This window comes from Ochotona princeps, chromosome 7 (genome assembly GCF_030435755.1).
Source record: "Ochotona princeps isolate mOchPri1 chromosome 7, mOchPri1.hap1, whole genome shotgun sequence".
Lineage (NCBI taxonomy): Eukaryota > Metazoa > Chordata > Mammalia > Lagomorpha > Ochotonidae > Ochotona > Ochotona princeps.
Genome location: NC_080838.1, coordinates 49473581 through 49497822, shown reverse-complemented (window position 1 = coordinate 49497822; position 24242 = coordinate 49473581). Strand labels below are relative to the sequence as shown.

The window sequence follows — 24242 nt, the reverse complement described above, 5'->3', positions numbered from 1 at the left end:
ATAGGGTTTTGGCTGCAATTCTAGGAATGGGCCATTGATTTTATGAACAGGCATTGGCAAGATTGTAATTGATCAGTTTCTATCACCTGTGACCACTCTGATGGTCGGTCTCTCTTATCTGTGCCCACCCCAGTGGTCAACCTCTTTCGCCATGACCACCTGATGACTAGGAATCATCAAGTCTCCTCTGATTGGCTGGCTCTGTCTAGGGTATGTGGTGGCCCACTTCAGGGAAGTGAGTGTCTCAATTCTAGGGACTGAAACTTAAGCCTAGCCTGTTTAAGGCCTGCCCAAGGCCTGTCATGGCTTTACATTGGTTCCCCCTGTAGTAAGCAAAGCTCTCATTACAGAAGCCAAACCTAACTTTATTTTCTTTATTGCTAGACACTTATTTATTATTGAACTATTTCTTAATACTACTCCCTGATACTATTTCTTATTACTATGATTCTAGTACTATTTACCTACTGTTAGCAGATTATTCTCTTGGTTCATCTATTACTCAGCACATTTTAGTACTACTTCTTGCTTTAGTTCCACAGTCTCACAAAAGCACTTTGAAAACAATTAAGAATCATGCAAAGAAAAAAATCAATTGTTAATATGTAATCACTATCACTATGAAATGAAAAAATAGATGTTAGAGAATGGACACAGGGCACTTAACATTGAAAAACTGACCCAGGAGTAACTTCATAAAAAGGCAGTAATAAATGCTCCAAAGACAAGACCATTGATCTTATAATTTAAATCTAAATTTTAATGTAACAATACAGTTTGCACAGGTTTTTCAGTTTTTCCCAGTCAAAAATCATCTCCCCAAAATTCTTTAGATCTCATCAAAATCAAGAGGCAACTTAATCACAGGCAGCACAAAATCAAGCCAAAAACTTCTAATTCTTGCCAGAAATCTTTCATATGCACTCAGTGCTATCAGTAAAACATGCAGTTTCCAGGCCCAAGATTCAAATTTCCCTGTCATTTTGCTAAAAATCAGTGCTTTCAATAACAGCAAACAAAAGAAGACTAGGAAATGCAGTCAAAACCCTTATTTCTTCACCTTGTTAATATATATAAGGTATTCTTTGGTTGCTTTTATGCTTAGATATAAGAAAAGTGAACCGTTATCTTTCTGTTACATATGACAATGTAGGGAAACATAGCAGTTAACACACCACTTGGGCTGCTCTCAAACCATGTCATCTATAGGGCAAGGGTAAATTTGGGCTCTGTTCTAGATTCCAACTCCTCCTAATACTTATCCTTAAAAGTGGCAGGAGATGATTAAAGTACTTGGTTCCCTGCTCCCCCACACAGGAGAGTTCTCCTCTAAAGAGTTCTCAGCTCCCAGCCTCGGCCTAGCACAGTTCTAGCTGCTGTGAAAAGAGAGCAGTCTGTGGGCTTTCCCTCTCCCCTTTCCCACTCTCCCCTCTCCCTTTTTCTCCCTTTATCACACTCTGTCCCCATCTGTCTTGCAGTAAACTAAATTCATTTAAAAAAAATACTTTGGAGCACAATACTTGCTTCCAAGTAGAATAAAAAGTGCTTATTGCCAGTTGTACGATTCATAGTAGGTTAACAAAAGTCTTAATTTTTCATTCAAAGTCTTTGGCAGCACAGCAACTCGAGATATAAAATTGCTCCCTAATGTCATTGAGAAATACACACCCTATTTACGGTCTCTTCCTTATCTGTAAAACTAACATCTATATCATATTATATCTAAGACAGTAGAACACCCCCATAATTTGGGTAATTTTCCATATGCCAGAAATTCCATTTTTACTAAAGTGTTACTTGCTACTTTCTCTGAACCAAACTTTCTTGATTCATTTTCAAAATGAATATGAAAAAATTTGAGCATTAGATACTTAATAATGGTGATTCTTGCACTATGGTAATGTTTCAACATTGAACACAGGAGGAGAAAACACTCAAGGAATTAAGACACCAAATGTATAACCAATAGAGTTTTCACTAGTCAGCCTGAATTTTTTTGTCACAAATTAAATGACTGGGATAGCAATAGTTAAAAAGTACAGCAAAGTAGAAAGCATAGTTCTATACTGAGTCATTGGAAATAAAGAAATATGTGGGGACCAATGGCTCAATGGCTAAATCCTCACCTTGCAGGCACTGAAAACCCATATCGGCACCAGTTCATGTCTCAGCTGCTCCACTTCCAATCTATCTCCCTAATAATGACCTGGGAAAGCAATAGAGGATGACCCAAAGTCTTGGGACCCTGCATCAACATGGGATGCAGACCCAAAAAAAGCTCCTCACTCTTAGCTTTGGATCAGCTCAGCTCTAGCCACAGCAACCATTGGGTACTGCACCAGCATATAGAAAATCTTTCTCCTTGTCTCTCCTCTCTATAAATCTGGCCTGCCTTTACAATAAAAAAAACTCTGGACTGTCCAATCACTTGCCTTACCATACAATGAGACATTTACTTATTATTTATTTCACTTTATTTATATTTATGTTTACTATTATTACGCTATTAGAAGTAAACAACAGAAATTAACATATAACACTTTTGCACACTTTAAATCATTTAAGCTTAGCTGATCACTTGTTAACACAGAAAGCTAAAATGTGAGTTAGAAAATATATACTCAATGGCTATATCCTTATTAAATGTTTTATAGATGAGCTAACAAACATATTTTAGGAAAAATAGCAATTATGCATTGTTAAATTGTTCATATTCATATAAACAAGTATTATATTAGAAATTTGTCCAAAATAAGTTCACAATGAGCAAGAAAGGCATTTAGACTGAGTACTGGGAAATCAATATTTCTAACTCCTCTCTCTCAGAAGCTATGTAATGATTTGCATACCACTTTACCCTTGTGTATCACACTTATAAACTGTAAATGAGATTGGACCAGATAATATATACAGCACTATCAACCTTAGGGATTCTACAGTTCCATGAATCATAATTTTAAAGTGCCTTCCAAGTTTTTATCCAGCTTATATAAAATTCATAATAGTCATCTCATTTTCTTTTCCTAGATGACTACAACTGATAAAAAAAAAACTATTTGTCCAATTGTTCCTCATGAAAACACATTCCATCAGCTCTGACCTAGATACACATCAAACAAAACTTTGATTTAACAGCTCACTAGCTATATCCTTAACCACCATTAAGCACACAGGAATGAAGATGTAGCCAGGTGCATTTACCCATTCCCCCTTTATAACTCTAATTCCAGTAACAACTATGAACTTAGCAAGACTATCCTATAATTTCAGCTAATTTTATAAATATTTTGAACAACCCAATTGAAGGATTGCCTAAAGCCAATGTTTCTAAGAGTAGTGTATCTGAAGACAATTTGTTGACTCAATATGACTAACAGTTTTCTCTAGATTCTTATAGCTGAAGTTTATTCTTGACTAGAAACAATTGAGACAGCTCAATGACAGAATGTATAATATTGATAGACAACAAGGAGAAATATAAAATTAAGGAAACTGCCATTTCACAAAATCATCACAAGAACTACTAAAATAACACTTATTATTTTTCAAAATCATGAAGATCGTTGCTATACAAAAGGAAGAGACTGTTCAGAAGCTAAATGTACTACACTGACACCGTCTGACAAAATTTATCCTATTATAAGCTCTAAAATATTTGAATAAACAGATCACCTATAAAACTCATTACTGTTGTTCATTTGACTTGCAATAATTTTGAGCATTCTGATACAAGAAAATCTTTACGTAAGAAAAAAGTTTCTTACAATTTGCTATAAATTGCCTGAATAAAACAAAATAAAATAAAATAAAACATGCCTTTGAAAATACCAAGATTGGAGCTGAGTGATAGCTCAATTGGCAAGTCCTCTACCTCCAAGAGCCAAGATCCCATATGGGTGCTGCTTCATGTCCTGGCTGCTTCACTCCCCATAAGCTCCCTGCTTACGACCTGAGAAATTAGCAAAGGATGACCCAAAGCTTGGGACCCTGCACCTGCATAGGAGACCTGGAAGAAGCTCCTAGATCCTGGTTTCAGATTGGCTTAGTTCCAGCCATTGCAGCAATTTGGGGAGTAAACCAGAAGATGAAAGATCTTTCTCTCTGTCTCTTGTTTTCTCTGTGAATCTGCCTATCCAATGAAAATAAATTGTTAAAAACGAATCAAAATTATTATTTCATTGGTCTTAAAAGTGGATAATAATTGTGCCAAGTCATGTATTTTTTCAGGGGGAGATTTTTCAGTTGTTAGAAATTGATGAACGCACATTCGACATATATCCAAGATTTATTCAACTAGGCACAGTATGCTAGAAGCTATTATGAAAGGTATTAATAATTCCAAGCTACATACTTGTTATAAAAATGCAACACAATGGGGCCCGGTGGCGTGGCCTAGCGGCTAAAGTCCTCGCCTTGAGAGCCCCGGGATCCCATATGGGCGCCGGTTCTAATCCCAGCAGCTCCACTTCCCATCCAGCTCCCTGCTTGTGGCCTGGGAAAGCAGTCGAGGACGGCCCAATGCATTGGGACACTGCACCTGCGTGGGAGACCTGGAAGAGGTTCCAGGTTCCCGGCTTCGGATCGGTGCGCACCGGCCGTTGTGGCTCACTTGGGGAGTGAAACATCGGATGGAAGATCTTCCTCTCTGTCTCTCCTTCTCTCTGTATATCTGGCTTTCCAATAATAAAAAAAAAAAATGCAACACAATGTAACACTACGTAATAATTAAAAGCTGATACCCATGAGAAGACTAATCCTTGAAAAGAACCACCATAGATTACTTATACCACTACAAAGAGGAAGGGGTTAGTCACTGATGTTTTCTCAAGCACATTCATGTTCTATTTCAAGTTATACTATAACTAATAATAAAGTAGACTCTTTTAAATATCTGCTTGAGAATGGTGAAAGAAAATGAGCAGGTACTCTCATCCACAGATTCACTTCCCAAATGTCCACAATAGCAGCAGCTATGCCACGGATGAATACAGAAAAAAAGAGAATTCCGTCCAGGTCTCTCATTCGGGTGATGACTTCAGTCATCACTGTTGTCTCTCATAACGTTTATTAGAGAGAACCTGGTGTCAGCAACCAGAGACAGATGTCAACTTTTAGGTACCACAATGTTAAACACATGCAATTTAACTGTTAAGCACTTGCCCAGAAAACATAATACCATTTTTTTTTAATTTTGCTTTCATTTGTAATGAGCTTTTTTTCTTAACAGATTCAATGTGATTTTAGATGCAATTTTTTAAACATTATAAGAACATTTTGACTCCCTCCTACGTACCCTCCTTAATTTCTTCCTTTCTCCTTGTCTTAAGTTTCTGAGACAACATTTTAAATTTACATTACAGTAAAATGACTTAATACTTCACTGAATAAGAAGTTTAACAAATCAAAAGCAAAAGGAAAGGATATACAACAGTCACAGACAATAACTGAATGGGAACATGAGGATTTCATTCAGTCATAATACATTTTAAAGATCATTAAATTTACACTAGTGTAACATTCTTAATCATTGGTTTGACAAAGGTCTAAAGTAGTGTTTTACATAAGTATATATAATTTGACATAGCTTTTTGTTCATAAAAGTAAGTAAGCTGATGACTAGAATCACAAAATAGATATTCTTAAAAATGTGTGTTCAGGAGATCCAAAATACCTTTTAAAATACCAAGATTACTGTTTCAGAGATCTTTAAAATGGACAGAAGTTGTGTCAAATCATGCACTTTTTCAGTGAGGAAAAAGATATGTTGACTTTGAACACAGAAGATACTTAGGAGAGGGGTAGAACAATGTTCCCAGGAGACAGAGAGAGGAGAAACTCAGTGGGACAATGGAAACACTTTGAATTGTCCCCATTCAGTTGCATACTGTCTATCGCTTCATCATATGCAGTGCGTTCATCTTGAGGAATCTTCCTTCTCTACCTCACTTTTTGAACATGTTATCAAGAAGGGATGTTTAATTTATCAAATGTTGCCTATGCATTTACTAAAATATGTGCCTTTGCTCCTAGTTCTTTGGATGTAATTTATGAAGTTTATTGACTTGTAAATGTTGAATCATGCCTGCATCTCTGGAATAAAGCTGAATTGACCATGATGTAGGACATTTTTGAAGCAATGTTGGATTTTATTTACTAGTATTTTGTTGAGATTATTTGCATCTATTTTCATAAAGAATACTGGACTCTAACTTCCTTGTTTGTATTATATCTTGGTTTGAGTTTGGTATCACGGCAATGCTAGATTCATAACAATGATTTTTGAAAGGTCCCACTTTTTTCAACATTTTCAAATCATTTGATTATGTTAGAGGTTGTCCCTCTTTAAATGTTTTATAGAAATGTGCTGTAGGGCCATCAGATCCTGAATTCTGTGGTGAGAGATTTTAATAAATACTTTACAATATATTCACATGTCTTTACAACAATCTGTGACTTTACACTTGGTTCTCTGGTTATCATCTGCCACTCTTGGCTGAAATCCAGCAGGCAGGGACCTTTTCTGCCTTTGTCACCAGGATCTGTTTGACTTTCTTCACCCTTGAATCTCAACCTCTAACTCAGCACACCTGGATCAAAGTGTTAACTGAACTATTTTGTACGATGATATTTTAGCCTCTTAGACATCCCTTTTTTGAAAACTACACATATATCTATTCATATATTGCAATTATATTCCTTTTTGGTGGTGCTGAAAGAAATTTTCACAAGTTAAATTTAGTAGTTAAAAATAATACAAATTTATTATCTCACAGTTCTTCAGGATCAACAGTCTGCAACAGTCTATGATCTCAGTTTATTTCTGGGTTTGTGAGTTACAAGGCCAAAATAAAAGTATCTTTAAAATTGCACTCTTTCTGGAGAATACAAGAGACACTCATATTTTTGCCAGAATTCAGTTGTAATTTAGAAGCTACCTTCATTGGTGCCCACAGCATCCCCTCTCCTTTTCAATATCAGTAATGGAAGAGTAAGTCTCTTTGAATTCTTAATCTCTCCTCTGCCTTTACCTTCTGCTGTGAGTCTCTCACTGATCATTCCACCTTTATCTACCAATTTTAAGAGCCCATGTGATTAAATTAGGCCCAACTGAATGATCTGGATTAATCTCCCTAATTTTTTCTTGGAACAGCTAATTAGCAAGATTTAATTTCGTATTGCCATATAACGTTAACATATTCACAGGTTCCAGAGATCAACACATGAATATCTTGGTGGGGAAAGGGCATTATTATATCTACAAAATGAGTCACACAGCAGTTAATTATTCAGTACTAACAATATCTTAAATATACAAGTTACTCAAATTCTACCTAAATTCTGCATGCTTTCTAAATAATCCTGGAAGTACACTCCAAAAAGGAAAAATAAGACTTTAAATGTATGTTTTCATTATTTCTTACTGACATAGGTTCACTTCAATTTGTATTTAATAAAACCTGTGGTTGAGGCATGAGAATTGTTCTGAAAAGGTGCAATGAGATGGAAAACTGTCTTCCTGAACTTTTCTCTACACTAAAAAACTGACATTACATAGTTCAAATAGAAGGAATTGTCACAATATCTGAACTCATGTACCCTGCAATGAATTTAATTTAATCTTTATAAAATGACCTGACTGGAAAACATAGTGCAGGAGGCTGGGCTGAACAATGAAATTCTTTTATGGTAAAATAAAACGGCTAAGAGAAAAACTATAATCTGTACTTCAGATAATACACTGGTGCTATGATTTTATATAAAATCATTTTTCTACCTAATACTATTGTTTTAAAGTTGTCAAATTCAAAAAATTTTAGAATATAAAAATTTCTACAGAATAAATTTTATAACATCAGAAAGTCAAGCTCTTAGTTTTTCTTCTAAATGTGTATAAATATAGCAAGTCTACTTTTTCTTAACAATTTCAATCAAACCTAACTTCAACCTAATGTTATTCAAGTTCATTTTTCAAGACTTGTGAAATGATTAAGCAGTATTTACATTAAAAATTACTTTTGCAAAGTGTCAATATACACCTTGGCCCAATTTTCTGGAAATGTACTGATATCAAGTACTATTTAAATAGATCTGTGTTTCAATTTTAAACCTTCATATTTATCTAAATTAGAAAAAATTAGGGGCAATAATGAAGAAAAATTACATGGGCAGAACTGGTCAATATTATCATGAAACACAAGATGATTTCTCAGTAATATGAAAGACAAAAAGATCTTCAAAGCAGGTAAATATGAATTGGCTAAAAAGAAATGAAGATTAATTTGAGGAATAGATTGTCACATAATGATGGAAATCTGAAATCACTGGAATGATTATTAAAAGTGCTAAGAAAAAATAAAATGAATTAAAGCAATTAATCCAAGAAAATTATATTGAAAAAAAATCATGGCCCTGGCACTATGACATAGTGGCTAAATCCTTGTCTTAAACATGTCAGGATCCCATATGGACACCAGTTCATGTCCCAGCTGCCCCACTTCCCATCCAGCTCCCTGACTGTGGCCAGGGAAAGTAGCAGAGGATGGTCCAACGCCTTGGGATCCTGCACCCACGTGAGAGACCTGGAGGAGGCTCCTGGCTTCAGATCTACTCAACTCCTACTGTTGTGGCCACTTGACTAGTGAACCAGTAGATGGAAGATCTTTCTATTTCTCCTTCTCTCTGTAAATTTGCCTTTCAAAAAAAATTACATAAATTTTTTAAAAACTTGAGGATATAAAATATTTTATATTGAAAAGGCTATAATATATAATACACAACTGTATATCTCAAATTTACTAAATCTCCTTTGTTAATTTTCCAATTCTAAAAGCTTAAAGTCATCCTTACCTTCGCTTTTCTCATAGTCATTATCAGAATCATTGACATATATTTAAGTTTGCCTTAAAAAATACCTAAGCAGTCACACTTCTCAACAATAGCACTCTGCTTCACAGCATCAGGCCTCACACAATAGTCTTCTGTTTCTGCTTTTGATCCTCTGAATTCCACTTTCTAATGTATAGCAAACAGATAAAGTTTACTGAAACATTAGAACAAAATCATGTAACCAACTTCCATCTTCACCATGAAGTATGATATTCCAAGCCATGTATTAGCTAGGGATGCATGACATCTCCGGGCATAGCTACTCACACCAACTCTGTTATTGCTTTACTGACTTCCATCCTACATTTTTAAATTAATAATACTTCCAATAATATCAGCTCTCCTTGTCAGCAATGTTTTTCCTTAGAATAACTTATGCCTTCAATTCTTTCTTATCTTGATTCAAAAGTCTCTTCCCCAAAGATCATATCATTATATATTATTACAATATAATTTGTAAAGTTAAAGAAAAGTAAAGATACAGCCCTGAGTAGAAAAGAGCACTATCTTGACAAAACATAAAAGTTTTTTTGAAAATTTTCATGGAAATGGGTGTGATAAAAAAGGCACATACATTTCTAAATTTTTTTCCAAAATCAAAATCATTTAATGCTAGGAGCTTCCTAAAACGCTCAAATAAAATATTACACATGCAAACAACAATACCACAGATCCTTACTAAAAGTAAAACTAGAACACACACCCACACACACATTGCAAAGCAATAATATAAACAGATGAAATGTGGATGGATGGCACAGGATTATGGGAAGAACCTTATTCTCTCAATAAAAGGAAAGGAAGAAAAAAGAAAAAAAGAAAACTGGTAGACAGAGTGGTTTTATTACTTTGGTTTTGTTTTTGCCAAATCTGTTCTCAAAGGGCAATCCACCAATTTTTTTAATAAATTGGCTGCAAAAGGAACCCAACTTTAAATATGATTCTAGAATAGTTGAAATTAAAGGGAAAAGAATGAAATGGCAACGATTATTAACAACAAACCCAGAAGATAGCAATTTTTTTAAAAATTCAGCAAAAAGGAGTTGTTTTTAGAGGATTTTTCTTTCTTTCTTTGAGAGGCAGAAAGAGGTGGAGACAGAGACAGGAAGTTAGAGCTCATGAAACGGCCATGGCTAGACCAAGGCTGAAGCCAGGAGATGTGAAGCGATGCAACCCAGGTCCCCTAAGTGAGTAAGAGACCCAAACTACTGAGCCAGCAAAACTACTCACAGAGCCGATGTCAGCAGGAAGTTCGAGTCAGGAGCTAGAGTTGGAGATCTAACCCAGGTGATTATGTGAGAAGCAGCCATCTTAACCAGCCTCTGACAACTAAGCTAAACTTCCATTCAGTCATTTGAACATAATAAAATAAAATATTCAATTCACCAGCGTGTTAATTTATAGGCATTTATGGCTTAAAAGGCAAAGCCTCTGCCTCTCATTTCATATGGATACCATTTTATATACTCACAGCTTACCTTCTGACCCAGTTCTTTGCTTACAGCATTCCTTTTCTGTTTGAAAGACAAGCAGATAGACAACCATCTCCATTCATTGGTTCACTACTTAAATTTCCACAATTGCCACAACTGGGCCATAGGGAAGAGAGAGTGACTTGACTCTCTCATGGGGGTAGCAGAGACCCAAGCACTTCAGCTCTCATTTCCTGCCTCCCTGGATGCAATGTGTTGTTTTTTTAATTTTAAAAACTTTAGGCTTTGGAGAGTATTGATTATAATTAATAGGTAAAGGCACAGCCTTATAATAATATATAATTTCATATGTTCTGCTATTGTTCTATAATATAGCTATAATTAAAATGATAAAAAAACAAGATTCCAAAAAGGCTCTATCCATTGAAGAGATATTCATTCATGGAATTTATGTTAGTAGATTTGGTTTTATGTGGAAAAAGACTTTAAAAATTTCTTAGAATTTCACATTTTATTACACCTAAGTGCATATATTTTATTAAAGAATAAACTGCCAACATAATCACAAATTCAGACATTGAGGCCTTCTAACAATATTGAATGATGTTTTAAATTTAACGAAGTATAATATATTCAGCTACCCAGTGCTGAGTCTACAAAGTAGGATTAAAATCAATTTTTATCTCTTGAGATCTATTGTAATTAGAGAACAATGCCAAGTCATTGACACACTAATGGGTTTCAAAATATTACAAAAAGGAAAAGGAAATTGCAGTGTTTTAACTGAAATACAGCTCCAACAGTATAACAAATTGCATACTATAAGGCTTCTTAAAGCTAGCATATAAAACTATCATATCATAGAGTGTTGAGTTTTAATGAGTTTGCAGCATCGTTGTACTATACATAACAATTTTTCTACACTGAACTATATTAAAACATTTACTAAACCTTTTAATATAAAAGGAATTGTTTGCCAGTATTCTAAATATTTGGTTTCTCATTTTATTTACAATGGTGCTATATTTCTAAAGAGGATAGGATCTGTTCTACAAAATTAGACATGCCTTGCTTGAAAAGGCTATTATATCTGACTGAAACATATTTTCCACATACTCCATTGCAACAGTACACTACATAGAAATCATTAAACTTAAATTAGAAACCAGGTTTTCTAATTTCTGGAGTGTTAAATTAACAGTTCCAAAATGAAAACTCCAGATTGCAAAAGTTGCAATTATTATATATTAGAAAAAAACCTCTCTAAGAATACCACAATCCTCACTTACTATCTTTTGCTATTTTTTTTCATCAGAAGTGGAGCATTTGGGACATGAACCAGCACCCATACTGGATGCATGGGCTTGCAGGTGGAGCATGAGCCAATTGAGCCTTCATGCCAGTCCACCAATATTTTTTCCAAAATTATCATTCAAACAACTCAAGAAAGTCCACCTTCTTTTCTGCAAGCATATATGTTATGTTCCTTTAAAAAACTGGTCCAAAGGGAGGCACAGTGTTGCTGCATGCTAAGTCACTGTGGAGCTTGCATCCATATGGGTGTCATTTTTAGTCCCAGCTGTTCCAATCCCAATCCAGTTCCCTGCTAATGTGCCTGTGAAGGCAGCAGAAAATGCCCCAACTCCTTTGGCTCCTCCACCCACATAGGAGACCTAGAAGAAGCTCCTAGCGCCAGTTCCAACCAGGCCAATTCAGCCATTGTGCCAATCAGGGGAGTGGGTCTACAGATGGAGATTTCTGTCTCTCTTTCTCTCTCTGTAACTTGGCTTTTCCAATAATAAATAAATCTTTTTAAAAGAATCAGTCCAAAAAGTTATTCATCAACCCATCTACAGTATTTAGTTATATTGCAGTGAAAAGTCTTTTTCCTGTAAGATTATACTCAGAGTATAGGGCTATAGTATGAAGTCAGTGGTAATGGCACATCTGTTTTAAAGACCTTTTCAGATTTTTTAGACTACCTTTATATATATATATATATACACATACATACATATACATACACACATGTATAGATATATCACACCTATAATATATATAATATATAAAAGTATAAGTATCATATATTATGTTATATAGCATATGATATATATTATTATATATTACACACCTATAACAATCCTGTACACTTCCTTCTAGCAGCCAGCTCTAGAAAGACAAAAATAAAGAGAAAAGGGAAGAAAGAAACAAAGAAACAAAGAAACAAAGAAAGAAAAAAAATAGTACCAGGAGCCTACCTCAGCTACTTACAAAAAGATTGTAACATGTGTAGGAATTTATGTGTTCTTAAAGAGGCCTGAATCAATAATTTATAGATACTAGAGTATGAAAATCATAGCTCACATATGTTGAAAAGAGACAAGAGCTGATATTCTGAATGAAACACCCAGAAGAAATGTCTACAAAACAATTTCTTCATTACATTCCACTGATTGACATAGTACCAGGTCCACCCAAGGAATTTGAACCATAGCACTATTTGATGAAAGCAGTACCAAAATTGCATTGTGTCAAAGAAAATACAGGATCTTTGGAAAATATAATCTGGTGTAGGCTTGTCTATATTCAGAATACTTTACATTCTTTCCACAAACACATACAAGGAAGATTCCTAAATTTTATCATATCACACTAACTTTAAGTCTAGGAATTTTTTTTGTCACCTAATTCTGTTGGAGTAAGGATGAGAATACCTGAGCTGTGGCTCTCCAGTTACAGCTCCATGAATAAAATTCCTTTTCTACTCCATGAATATAATTCCTTTTCTAGACCTTAAAGTAAAGGAACAGACCTGGAACTTAATCTTAAATTGCTAAAATAAAGCATGAAGATTAATTGAACTTGCCCCAGGAATCAATTAAATTTATGTTAGAACCACATTTTGGACTATATACCTGAAGACAAATGATTAAATTTAAAAGAAAGGAAAAAAATCTATAATTATTATATCTACACATGTCAGAGGAAATAAAATTTCATATGCCTACTAGATAACAGCTTCAGAATCCATATGGGTTTTTCTAATATGTTGATTACAGAGGCACGTAGGCTTTTGATTATCATTATTTTGAAGTATAGGCTACTTGGAGATGCAGGGTGATGAATCTGTTGCATTACCTGTGCTAAACAACGTGATATGGTCTTCTTATTAAACAGACTGGCTATTCTATGGCTGCACAACATCTCTGACACCATGTCTTTGACTTCCAAATAATCACTGCCTTCATAATGAAAACATTCCCTTCACCACTCAGTCTTTCAGAAGCTAGTTTTACATTAAGTATATAGCACACTGTTAAAACACATTATACTTTTAAGGCATGTCAGAGGTTCTGAAGCTGACACAAAATGCAGTCTTATCAATCGTTTGTAGAAACTAACAAACAGTTACTGAATGCATTTGCCTCCGGATAAGTACTAAAATAATGAAAAATTAACAGTACAGATCCTGGAACTTAATGAAACTTTTATCATGCCTCCCATCCACAAGAAATGTTACACAGAGTCAAGGTAGGGAGAAAACTTCAGGAACCACCAAGCTGCACGTAATCCACTTCAAAAGGCTATCATATGTGTATTTATTTGTTATTTTATTGATTGTGCCAGGTGAAGGCAACAGTACAAGCACTTAAAAGACTTCATTTCCCTCTACCACTTCTGGGTGACCACATACTGAGTGTGATCAAGCACACACTGGAGAACTTGGAATTCTACTTCATAACAAGCAAAAACCTATCATTTCAACAGTTTTGTAGCAACTGAAGAGGAGGAAGAAAGTAGTTAAATTCAACATAAAAAGGGCATTCTAGGTGGCAACATGGCTCCCTGAAAAGATAGTAAAAGCAAAGCCTCAAAGGATGTTGGGCTCTTCTCTGCTTTGCTTCTCTTGTTTTGTTTTGCTTTGGTGTTGCTGGATTCCCCTGCTTGAAATTTTCGTTAACAATTCTGGAATAAAATTACTTAATTCCCTTTCATTTTTTCCTTTTCATTTTTTATTTTCATAAAAATCCAGTATCCCAATTTGGTTATTTAGTGATAATACATTTGTAAGCGACTGTTGAAAAACCTTGTTCCTATTCTTTAATTGTCCTGTTTAATATAACTTACTGATTTATTTTCATTATCAGTAAAAGTTCCTGCACTCATGTTTAGATCATGCATGTTATTATTGACAGCTGGACAAATCAAAAGTAAAAAATTTAATTTTTGAAACTAAATCATCAAATATTTACATTTTACAGTTGTTTTCTTGAACTTGACAAAGATTAAAGTAATCCCATGGTATGTGTCTTGTACACATACAGGGTATATTTATCAAATCAGAGTAAAGTACCTTTCTCTAAAAAGTTTTAGCCTATTTGGCTTTTTATCAATAATAGAATGCCAGATTGCATAATGAGCTTCAGTAAAATTGGTAAATTACCTTTGAAATTATCTTAAAAAGGCTCCCAAATAAATCTTGATATTTCAAAAAAAAAAAGCTCAAATGTATTGCTGAATGAAGAGATTGGTGCTTAACTTTTGTCATGCACATTTAAAAGAGGAATGGTAAATACAAACATATGCATTTAATTACCCATATTAAGATGAAAATCTTGGATTTCCCTCCATGACTTAAAAGGACTTTTTGGACTTGACTCACCTGGTCCCTCAGCCACTTTTACTCTGCACCGGGGAGCTGCACTAAGAAAGCAAGCATGCCTTCTTTCAGCCATGAGACTTCGAGGTGGCATGTATTTATGTTTCACTTGGGACATCTCATAGGATTTTTGAACATCATAGCTGCCAGGTGCTGGAATCACCTGAAAAACATGTTAATGATTGCACATAAATATCTACTCTGCTCAAAAAAAAAACAAGTCAAGATGTCAAATAGATGATCACATTAAGCAATGGTGTAGGGAGAAAAATAGAAAAAGTCATTTAATTAAACATTAAAATTAGAAGTTTGAACAAAGATCTCTAAGTCAATGTTCTTGTAATAAAACCATAAATTCACTGGTTAAAAATGAAGGTAATGTAAACAGAATGATGAAATATGACTATATTCTTCTTTAAAAAGAACCTTTGTGATATAAACCAAATTCTCCTTTTCAAATTTAACAATGAAAATCAAATTTCAGGCATGGGAAAAATCAATACTTACTTGTTTTCATAAGCAGCAATATCATTCCTGCTTTACTGTTTTACACAAGCAGAGTTATTCTGTAACATGAGACTGCTTATTTCATTTTTAATAAGTCCCAATTAATTAAAAGGCTTCCCCTTTCATCATTTATGGCTCTTTATATGACCTGCACTTATATTAGCATTTTTAATCAACATGATCTAACATTGATGTTAATAAGTACAATTAAAATCCGAACCTAAATTAAATATAAATGCCATGTATTTGTTGCACAATTAATGTCTTCCATTAGCAAATTATCTTAATGAACACATTTAAAACCAATTTTCCTTAAATTATTTTAAATAACATGTCCTTTTGAATGGATTCAAACACACTATGCAGAAAGAACAAAGCATTAAGGTTTAGAAATTTCTTAATATACAATATAGTGCTATAGCTAAGAGTGTAAACTATGGTGCTAGAATACCTGGGTTCAAAATATCTGATAATTACTAGCTATGTGACAAGCAATCCACTCAACGTCCATGATCCTCAGTTTTCTCCCTAATGTGATGAAATAGTATTTCTGCTACAAAATTATGGAGAAAAATGAAATGAGCTAAAACACTTAGATTGACATGTAATTCCAAAGAAGAAAATAGAGTTTAATGTTCTAGAAAACCTAATTAGTCAACAATAACAAGAGAGATGATCAATCAGGCCCAGCACAATGACTCAATTAGCTAATCCTCCACCTCCAAGTGTCAGGATTTCATATGGGCATCTCTTAGTGCCCCGGCTGCTCCACTTTCCTTCCGGATCCCTGCTTAAGCTCTGGAAAAATTGTGGAGGGTGGCTTAAGTCCTTGAAATCCTATGCCACTGCAGGAGATCCAAAAGAAATATCTGGCTCCTGGCTTCAAATTGGCTAATCTCTACTCATTATGGCCACATGGGGAGTAAACCAGTATATGGAAGCTCTTTCTCTCTGTATACCCTTCTCTCTGTAAATCTGCATTTTCAATAAAAAGCTAATTTTTTAATCACAAGCAATAAAATTTTAACTAATAGGAAATTATTTCTGAGTTTCAAGGAAGACAGATAAATCTGAATCTTAGAAGGCGTACTTTTGCCTTTCTAGATGTAATTATATGTTATAAAATACTTTCTCTTGGTACTTTCATCAATATTATTCAACTCAAGCATATGTCAAGAACATTTTCTTCCATTTCTAAAGAAACACTAGATACAGTAAGAGTATTGACCATTACCAACACAGAAGATTTTGGCCTAAAACCTCTCAATTTTAGTTTGAGCCCAGTGTCAAATACCTACATAACAATAGTGAAGTCAACGAAGAAATGCCAGCCAATGTTTCCCTTTGCCCTACACAACAGTCTATGTTGTAAGGGTAGCATGAAGAGTATTTGCACAGAATTCCAGTGCATATTTATGCATTGCCTATTTGATGATGTGAAAGAGAGGGCAAATGGATCGTCGCACATCCCCCACCAAAAACAAAAAATCATGAGTATTTTATACACCCTCAGCATTTAAGAAATTTCTGTAGGACTGGCGCAATAGCCCAGCAGCTTAAGTCCTTTTCTTGAATGTGCCGGGATCCCATATGGGCACCAGTTTATATCCCGGCGACCCTGCTTTCCCATCCAGCTCCCTGCCTGTGGCCTGGAAAAGCAAAAAAAAAAAAAAAAACAGCTCAAAGCCTTGGGACCCTGCACCCACATGGGAAACCTGGAAGAGGCTATGGGCTCCTGGCTTCAGATGGGCTCAGCTCCGGCTGTCGCAGCCACTTGGGGAGTGAATAAACAGAAAAAGATCTTCCTCTCTCTCTTTCCTCTTCTCTATATATCTGACTTTCTGATAATAAAAATAAATAAATCTTTTTAAAAAAGAATTTTGTACAATTTTTACTGTGCCTCGTATGCGTTTTAGTTTTGACTGCTTTCTCCAGGCCACAAGCAGAGAGCTCACTGGGAAGCAGGCCGCCTGGATTAGAACCGGCTCCCTTATGGGACCCTGGTGCGTTCAAGACGATGACTTTAGTCTCTTGGCTACCGCACCAGGCCCACAATTATTTTTTTCTCAACAATCTGTCTGATGTTGCTATCTATCCCTTTTTCTAAGACCTATCCCTACATGGGATTGAGGGTTTTGACAACTATCAAACAGTATTATATACATAATGCCTCTAGTTAAGCCACAGTCCACTTCACTGCCAGAATCCCTTATTGGGATGCTGGTTTGAACCACAGCTGCTACAGCTCCCTACCAATGTGTCTAGTGAGTCAGCATAAAATAACCCAAGTGCATGGCCTCTGCTTCGCACAGGAGAGACACAGATTAAGTTCCTGCCTCTTGATATGGTTTGACCTAAACTTAAACACTGTGGCTATTTGGTGAAGTGAACCATGAGATGGAAAAAAATCTCTCTCTTATCTCTCCTTCCCACCATCCTTACCTCGCTTTCTATAACTGTATTTCAAATAAATAAATACATAATACTCTTTTAAAAAAGGCGCTTTTAAAGAAAGAGAAGAAATTTTATCAGTGATCATTTTTTTCAGCACTAATTTGTTAATATCTGAGAAAGTTCATCAAACTAGCTATTTTAAATTCTAGTCAATATATAGGCTCTCCAACTTTAAATGGTTTTACCCTTGCATGTAATGAATACTTCCTGTAACATATTTCTGCTTCTCTGCAATTTGATGACTTATATTCGACTTCCCTGTTCTCATCTCTAATTTTGTCTCACCAAAAGATTAATATTTTAACAAAGTATTCTAGATTGATGATTGGTAAAACCAATCTGAAACCTGTATACTAGCAATACCTTATGTAATAATTCTGCATGCTACCTAAAATAAGTTGAACTTCATGTTGTGGTATCTATATACAACATCACCAAATCTCTATTAGTGATCCATTTCATATCACAAATTATAGGAGCAGTTGGGAATTGATATAGTAGAACTTTTCCCCCTCATGTAACAAGAATCACATTAGTGTTTAAAAATCCCTACATATACAGAATCTGAGGCCCAAACACAAGGGCTAAAAAGAAGTAATTTTTATCTTCTTGGTCTCATTTTACTTAGCTAGGATACAAAACTATATCATAGATACACAGTACCTAAAATATTCTTGGGAGAGGAACATCACTGCTAGCAGTCAATTCCCAGAGACAATAGGAATCTAAGCTAAAGGATGCCATCTTATATTAAAGAAAAAGCCATAAAGTGATCATCATCTAAAAGAATATATATCAATTCAAAAGAAAGGCAAATACATGGTGTCCTGTCTCCTCATCTGGAAAGTTATGACCTTATCTTAAAGTGACCTAAGATTTATACAGTCAAAAGATTAATAGATATCAAATGGTTCAAATGGTGTCTGACCCATAAAGACACCTAGTGTTTTATTTTACGGTTATCATCATAATCCTTAGTATTTTTATCATTTTTTTAGGGTTAAGACTACATGAAAGCATAAGTGATACTTCCATGCCTAAGGAAAGATACTAACTGAATCTTCAACAGGAAGCCCTAACACTTGAACATACAAACACACACAAACACACTCAAACACACTCTGGAATCACAAGAAGACTTGTGTACCTGTGTATACTCTGCGTCAAAATTGGAAACAATGGTATCATCCAGTTCCTCCTATCCCTCAACCCTTTCAATCCTAATCAGTGGCACACACGGACATGCATCATTCTCAAATTGTAGACATCATCAAAAATAATTTTTCTTTTTTTAGATTTATTTTGTTTTTTTAATTGGAAAGGCAGATATATAGAGAGGAGGAGAAACAGAGGGAAAGATCTTCTGTCTTCTGGTTCACTCCTCAAGTGGTCCCCATGGCTGCAGCTAAGCCAATCCAAAGCCAGGAGCCAGGAGCTTCTTCCAGGTCTCCCATGCAGGTGCAGGGTCCCAAGTTTTTGAGCCATCCTCCTCTGCTTTCCCAGGCCACAAGCAGGGAGCAAGATGGAAAGTAGAGCAGCCAGGACATGAAATGATGCCCATATGGGAGGCCAGCACATACAAGGCAAGGATTCTGCCACTAGGCTATCATGCCAGGCCCATCAAAAATAAAATTTTTTTAAATGAAAAAAAAAACTGAATTACACTTAAGTACACTGAATTATACTCACTGAATAAAATTTAAACACTATAAAGTTACACTTCAACTTAAAAAAATGCATATACTCTAGGAGCAAATTTTGAAGATATTTATAATCTGTGGTGTTTACTGATTTTACACTAAATAAAAGTAAATTTTAATTCAAATAAGCTTATATATACTTCATAATGTATGATAACAAGTACAGTAAAATGTTAATTTTGCTATAAAAATTAAAAAAAAAGGGATCACTATTTTGGCTCACTGGGCCAAGCCATTGCTTACAACCCAGCATCCCATATCAATACAATGCAGAGTGCTCATTTCTACTAATTTAAATATGTAAGAGATAAAAACAAAGTAGATTTATCATTACGTTTTAATATCCATTTCCTCTTGGCATTTTGCCAATGTTTGCTTTACATTTATATGGAGATGTACATGCAAATTGAAAATGATTATATTGGCCTGTGAATTTAACCTTTCAGCAAACAGTGAGTGATAGCAAATATTTCTAATCTGTTTTTTTATATAACTTCTTTTATCTGCAATCAAAATAATATTCCTATATTTCTACCAATGAGTAAATTTTGGCTAACCACATTACATTGTGTCAACTGACAAAAAATGGTAAATATTAAAATTACAGTTTTAAATACCTCAGATACCTGTAGAACTAAGATTTGATATAAGTATGTATGAATTTCAAAGATAGGAAGAGCCATTCCTGTGTGAGTTAACAGTGCAAAATGTTTTCTTTACTGTAAGCATTTGTTATATCTCAGAAAGAACTGAAGTTGAGATTTCTAACAGCCTATATTCTAAAAGAGATGAATTAGTAAAGGTATTTAAGACCAGATAGTTTAATAAGAAAAAATACTACTATACCACAAATTCATCACTGATATTTTACTCTGGAATGCATGCAGAAGCTAGAATATACACAAATATGCAGGTCTGGAAAGGACAGAGGGCTGGAAAGACACGGTAAAATAATCTGCTGTGTGTTGATTCTTAGGGGTCATACTAGATCAAGAGTTGCCAACAAATACAAGCTTCAGCATAGTTGCCATGTATTGAAACTGAATAAAAGAAGGATGCTAGGCAGCACAGTTGAATACATCTAAAAAATAAAATTTTCAAAGAGCAAAACAAAAACACTCTCAGGAAATCAGCTAAAACACTGGAAAGATAACATGAAGGTGGTTATGGTAGGTGCAGGACAGGCAAGCTCATAGAGGCAGAGTGGAAGCCGGGTCTTATGCTTAGGCACTTCATTCTCACTAGAGCTAGGAGTCTATATCACAGAACATGAGTATAACAAGTCTAAGATTAATACTATAAACCAGACCATCATAAAACACAATAGAAGTAGAAAATTCTAAAATATCACTTAAAACAAAATAAGTTCTAATTCATTATAAAATAAATAATGAATTTTATTTCAGTTGAATGATTTTAAAATGCTTCAATATTCCATAAAATCTTCACACAAATGTACATTGCTTCATCTTTGTCACATCAATGGTAAGAATGATACATAGTTTACAGCCTGTGTTTGTACCCTTCAGTATCAGGGTTTTTCTACTTAGGATACAATGAATTCTTTATTTAGTAGCAGGTTAAGATTCTGATCATAAAAAACAAAAATATGTTATTGCAACAGGCAAACAATTCTAACATGTCAGTGCATAGTTAGTCTGTAAGGCAACAAATAACTCTTTGATTTAAAAATACTACCAAGAATAAAGAATTGCCCTTACTTTCTTTTTTATTCTTAATTCTTTATTTTTCATGATACATGATATAGTTTTCCAGGCTCAGGGATTTCTCCCCTTCAACATTCCCTCAACTCCTCCCCCCAGCACTACTGTTTCCCCCTACATAGTAACAGTAGTTTAGTCCCTAAATAAAGGTCATAAATCCATAATTCTTCCATTTAAGTGTATCCTGACATTGTAGGAATAGTGAATGGTATAAACACCAGCATTCTAGGATCAAGATACTAGATAATCAACAGTTCCACTGGGAGTCCATTTTTATTCAGAAATAGACATGCATATTGCAATATTCTTTCTGATATAAGGCAATCTTCATGCCAAGTATAAGGTTAATAAATATGCAGGTAACTATGTATATACATATATGTGTCTTGAGGATTTGTATAATGGAGACAACAATACCATAAGGTGAAGATACTTTGTAGTACACCATCTCTTTTTCTAATGAGTTGCATACTAACATGTTCCTCAGCCATGCCATGTTCATCCTATACATTTAATCATAATACCTGCTCATCTACAACCTTTTAATCAATCCAAGCCAATCTACCAACTTACTGTTTGCTACTATCTACTCCTCCATGAAGTATTTTAGATGAAGCAAACTTCATCCCACATCACATGCATACATGCATGCACACAGACACACACACACACACACACACACACACACACACACACACACAAACATAATGTGTGCTAGATCCATTAGGCCCTGGAGGAATTTCTTCTCTTCATTACTAGAAGATAAATGCTAAGTGTTGTTTCACTATAGCCCTGTGGAATGAACATTGGAGAAATTCTTAGCATCTTCCATGTCATCTATCAGATGGAAGTAGAAAATAAAGCAAACAAATCCCATTATATCAGTCTAGGTTCTCAATCCACCAAAGGAGATTTGACAAGAAAAAAAGGATGTATCAAAAACAACTGATCCAGCTCCCTGCTTGTGGCTTGGGAAGGCAGTCGAGGATGGCCCAAAGCCTTGGGACCCTGCACCCGCATGGGAGACCTGGTTCCCGGCTTTGGATCGGCGCAGCACCGGCCGTTGTGGTCACTTGGGGAGTGAATCATCGGACAGAAGATCTTTCTCTCTGTCTCTCCTCCTCTCTGTATATCTGACTTTGTAATAAAAATAAATAAATCTTAGAAAAAAAAAACTGATGGGCCCAGCCTAATGATTGAATCCATGCCATGCACGTGCCAGGATCCCATTTGGTTGCTGGTTTGTGGCCTGGCTGTTACACTTTCCATCTAGCTCCTTGCTTGTGGCCTGGCAAAGCAATAAAGGATGACCCAACCTTGGGACCCTGCAACCATGCAGGAGACCCTGAAGAAGCTCCTGGCTTCTTGCTTCAGATCAACTCACCTTGGACCAGTGTGGCTACTTACAGAATGAACCAGTGGATGAAAGCCCTTTCTCTCTGTATTTGCTTCTCTGTAAATTTGATCTGCATTTCCAATAAAAATAAGTAGAATCTTAAAAAAGGAAAGAAAGAAAGAGAGAAAGGGAGGGAAGGAGGGAGGGAGGAAAGAAAAAGGAAGGGAGGAAGGAAGGAAAAAAGAAAAGAAAAGAAAGGAAGAGAAAGAAAAGGAAAGGAAAAAAAAGAAAATGTACTGATTTGGTGATTACACTCCATTATTTTCCCACTTTTTTTTTATCGACTCAAGTATGTGTGCTAATGTAATAATCAAGAAAACCAAATTTATGGATTTCTCCTTTCCTTTGGATATCTTTGCTACCAAGTTATCCTTATTTTCTCACTTAAACATTTCCTTTATTTGGAATTTCAAGGTTTGGGTTTCTTTGCTGTTGTTGATAGTCATATAAAATCTGCATTTGAACAGGACAGCTTCAGAGGCTATAAGGTGACTGTTCCACATCTGATACGATCCATCCTCATCTAATTAGATGTTGCTTATTAGTAAAATCATAGTTATGAGAATACAAAGAATACGATACACATATACCTGTGAATAATGTTTTCAGGTTGTAATTTCCAAAGAAGAGGTTTAATTATATACACAAACATATTTTTTCCTCATTTCCTTTAAGTCCTTTAAATGCCTCTAACATTTATCTTTGTAGAAAATTCATTACCTTAAAATGATCAAGAAAAGTACACTTTTGAATAGTTTCTGATTATTTGATAAATACACACTATGAAAGATATTTTAAATACATATTAACATGTTAACTGCATTAATGTAATAGTATATTTCTAAATATATATGTTAATATGTTAATTACATTATATTTTAATATTCCCATGAGAATGAACAAAACAATATTTTTTATTTTTACTTAACAATAAGAATTCAAATGTATTATTTCTTAAAAGTATTTTAGTAACAGTTCAAAGTACAAATTATGTACTCTAAAATTCTTATTCAATCATATATAATGAAAATAAATATTTTTTCACTAATAAATAGTTTTCAAAATCATTTCATGTAAGTCTAGTTATAAGGAACTTTTTATTAAATCTAATGTATTTATAAACAATAGATTGGTTTTGGCAATTTCTTAAGCCTTTTTCTTGGCAAACCAATTTGAACTTTTTTTTAATATTGTAAACACAATACTCATTTTTAATACACTTAATGTCCACATTAACTCCTCATCTCACTTTGCTTTCCTCCACAACTTAGTAAATACAGCTGCCAATACTTCTCCCTTTGTCTAAGCAAGAAAGTATAATCTAATATTACAAAGCATATTAGACCTTGAAAGGCTTTTAGGACAAACAGTATAATATTATCTAAAATCTCTGAAAATTTGATTATTTGAAAGCAAATTAAATAACGTTTTCATACTAATCAGTTTTAGTGTATGCCATTAAAATCTAGATAAGACAAATTA

General features: G+C 34.6%; 1 protein-coding gene across 1 annotated transcript in view; it reads right to left on the bottom strand.

Annotated features, from left to right (window-relative positions):
• The window catches only part of STPG2 (sperm tail PG-rich repeat containing 2), a 414552-nt gene that overhangs the window by 226218 nt on the left and 164092 nt on the right, over window positions 1-24242 (bottom strand). Inside the window, exon 11 of the mRNA XM_058667032.1 lies at window positions 14983-15142. Within this exon, the coding sequence (XP_058523015.1) occupies window positions 14983-15142 (160 nt within the window). The remainder of the gene's footprint in view (window positions 1-14982; window positions 15143-24242) is intronic.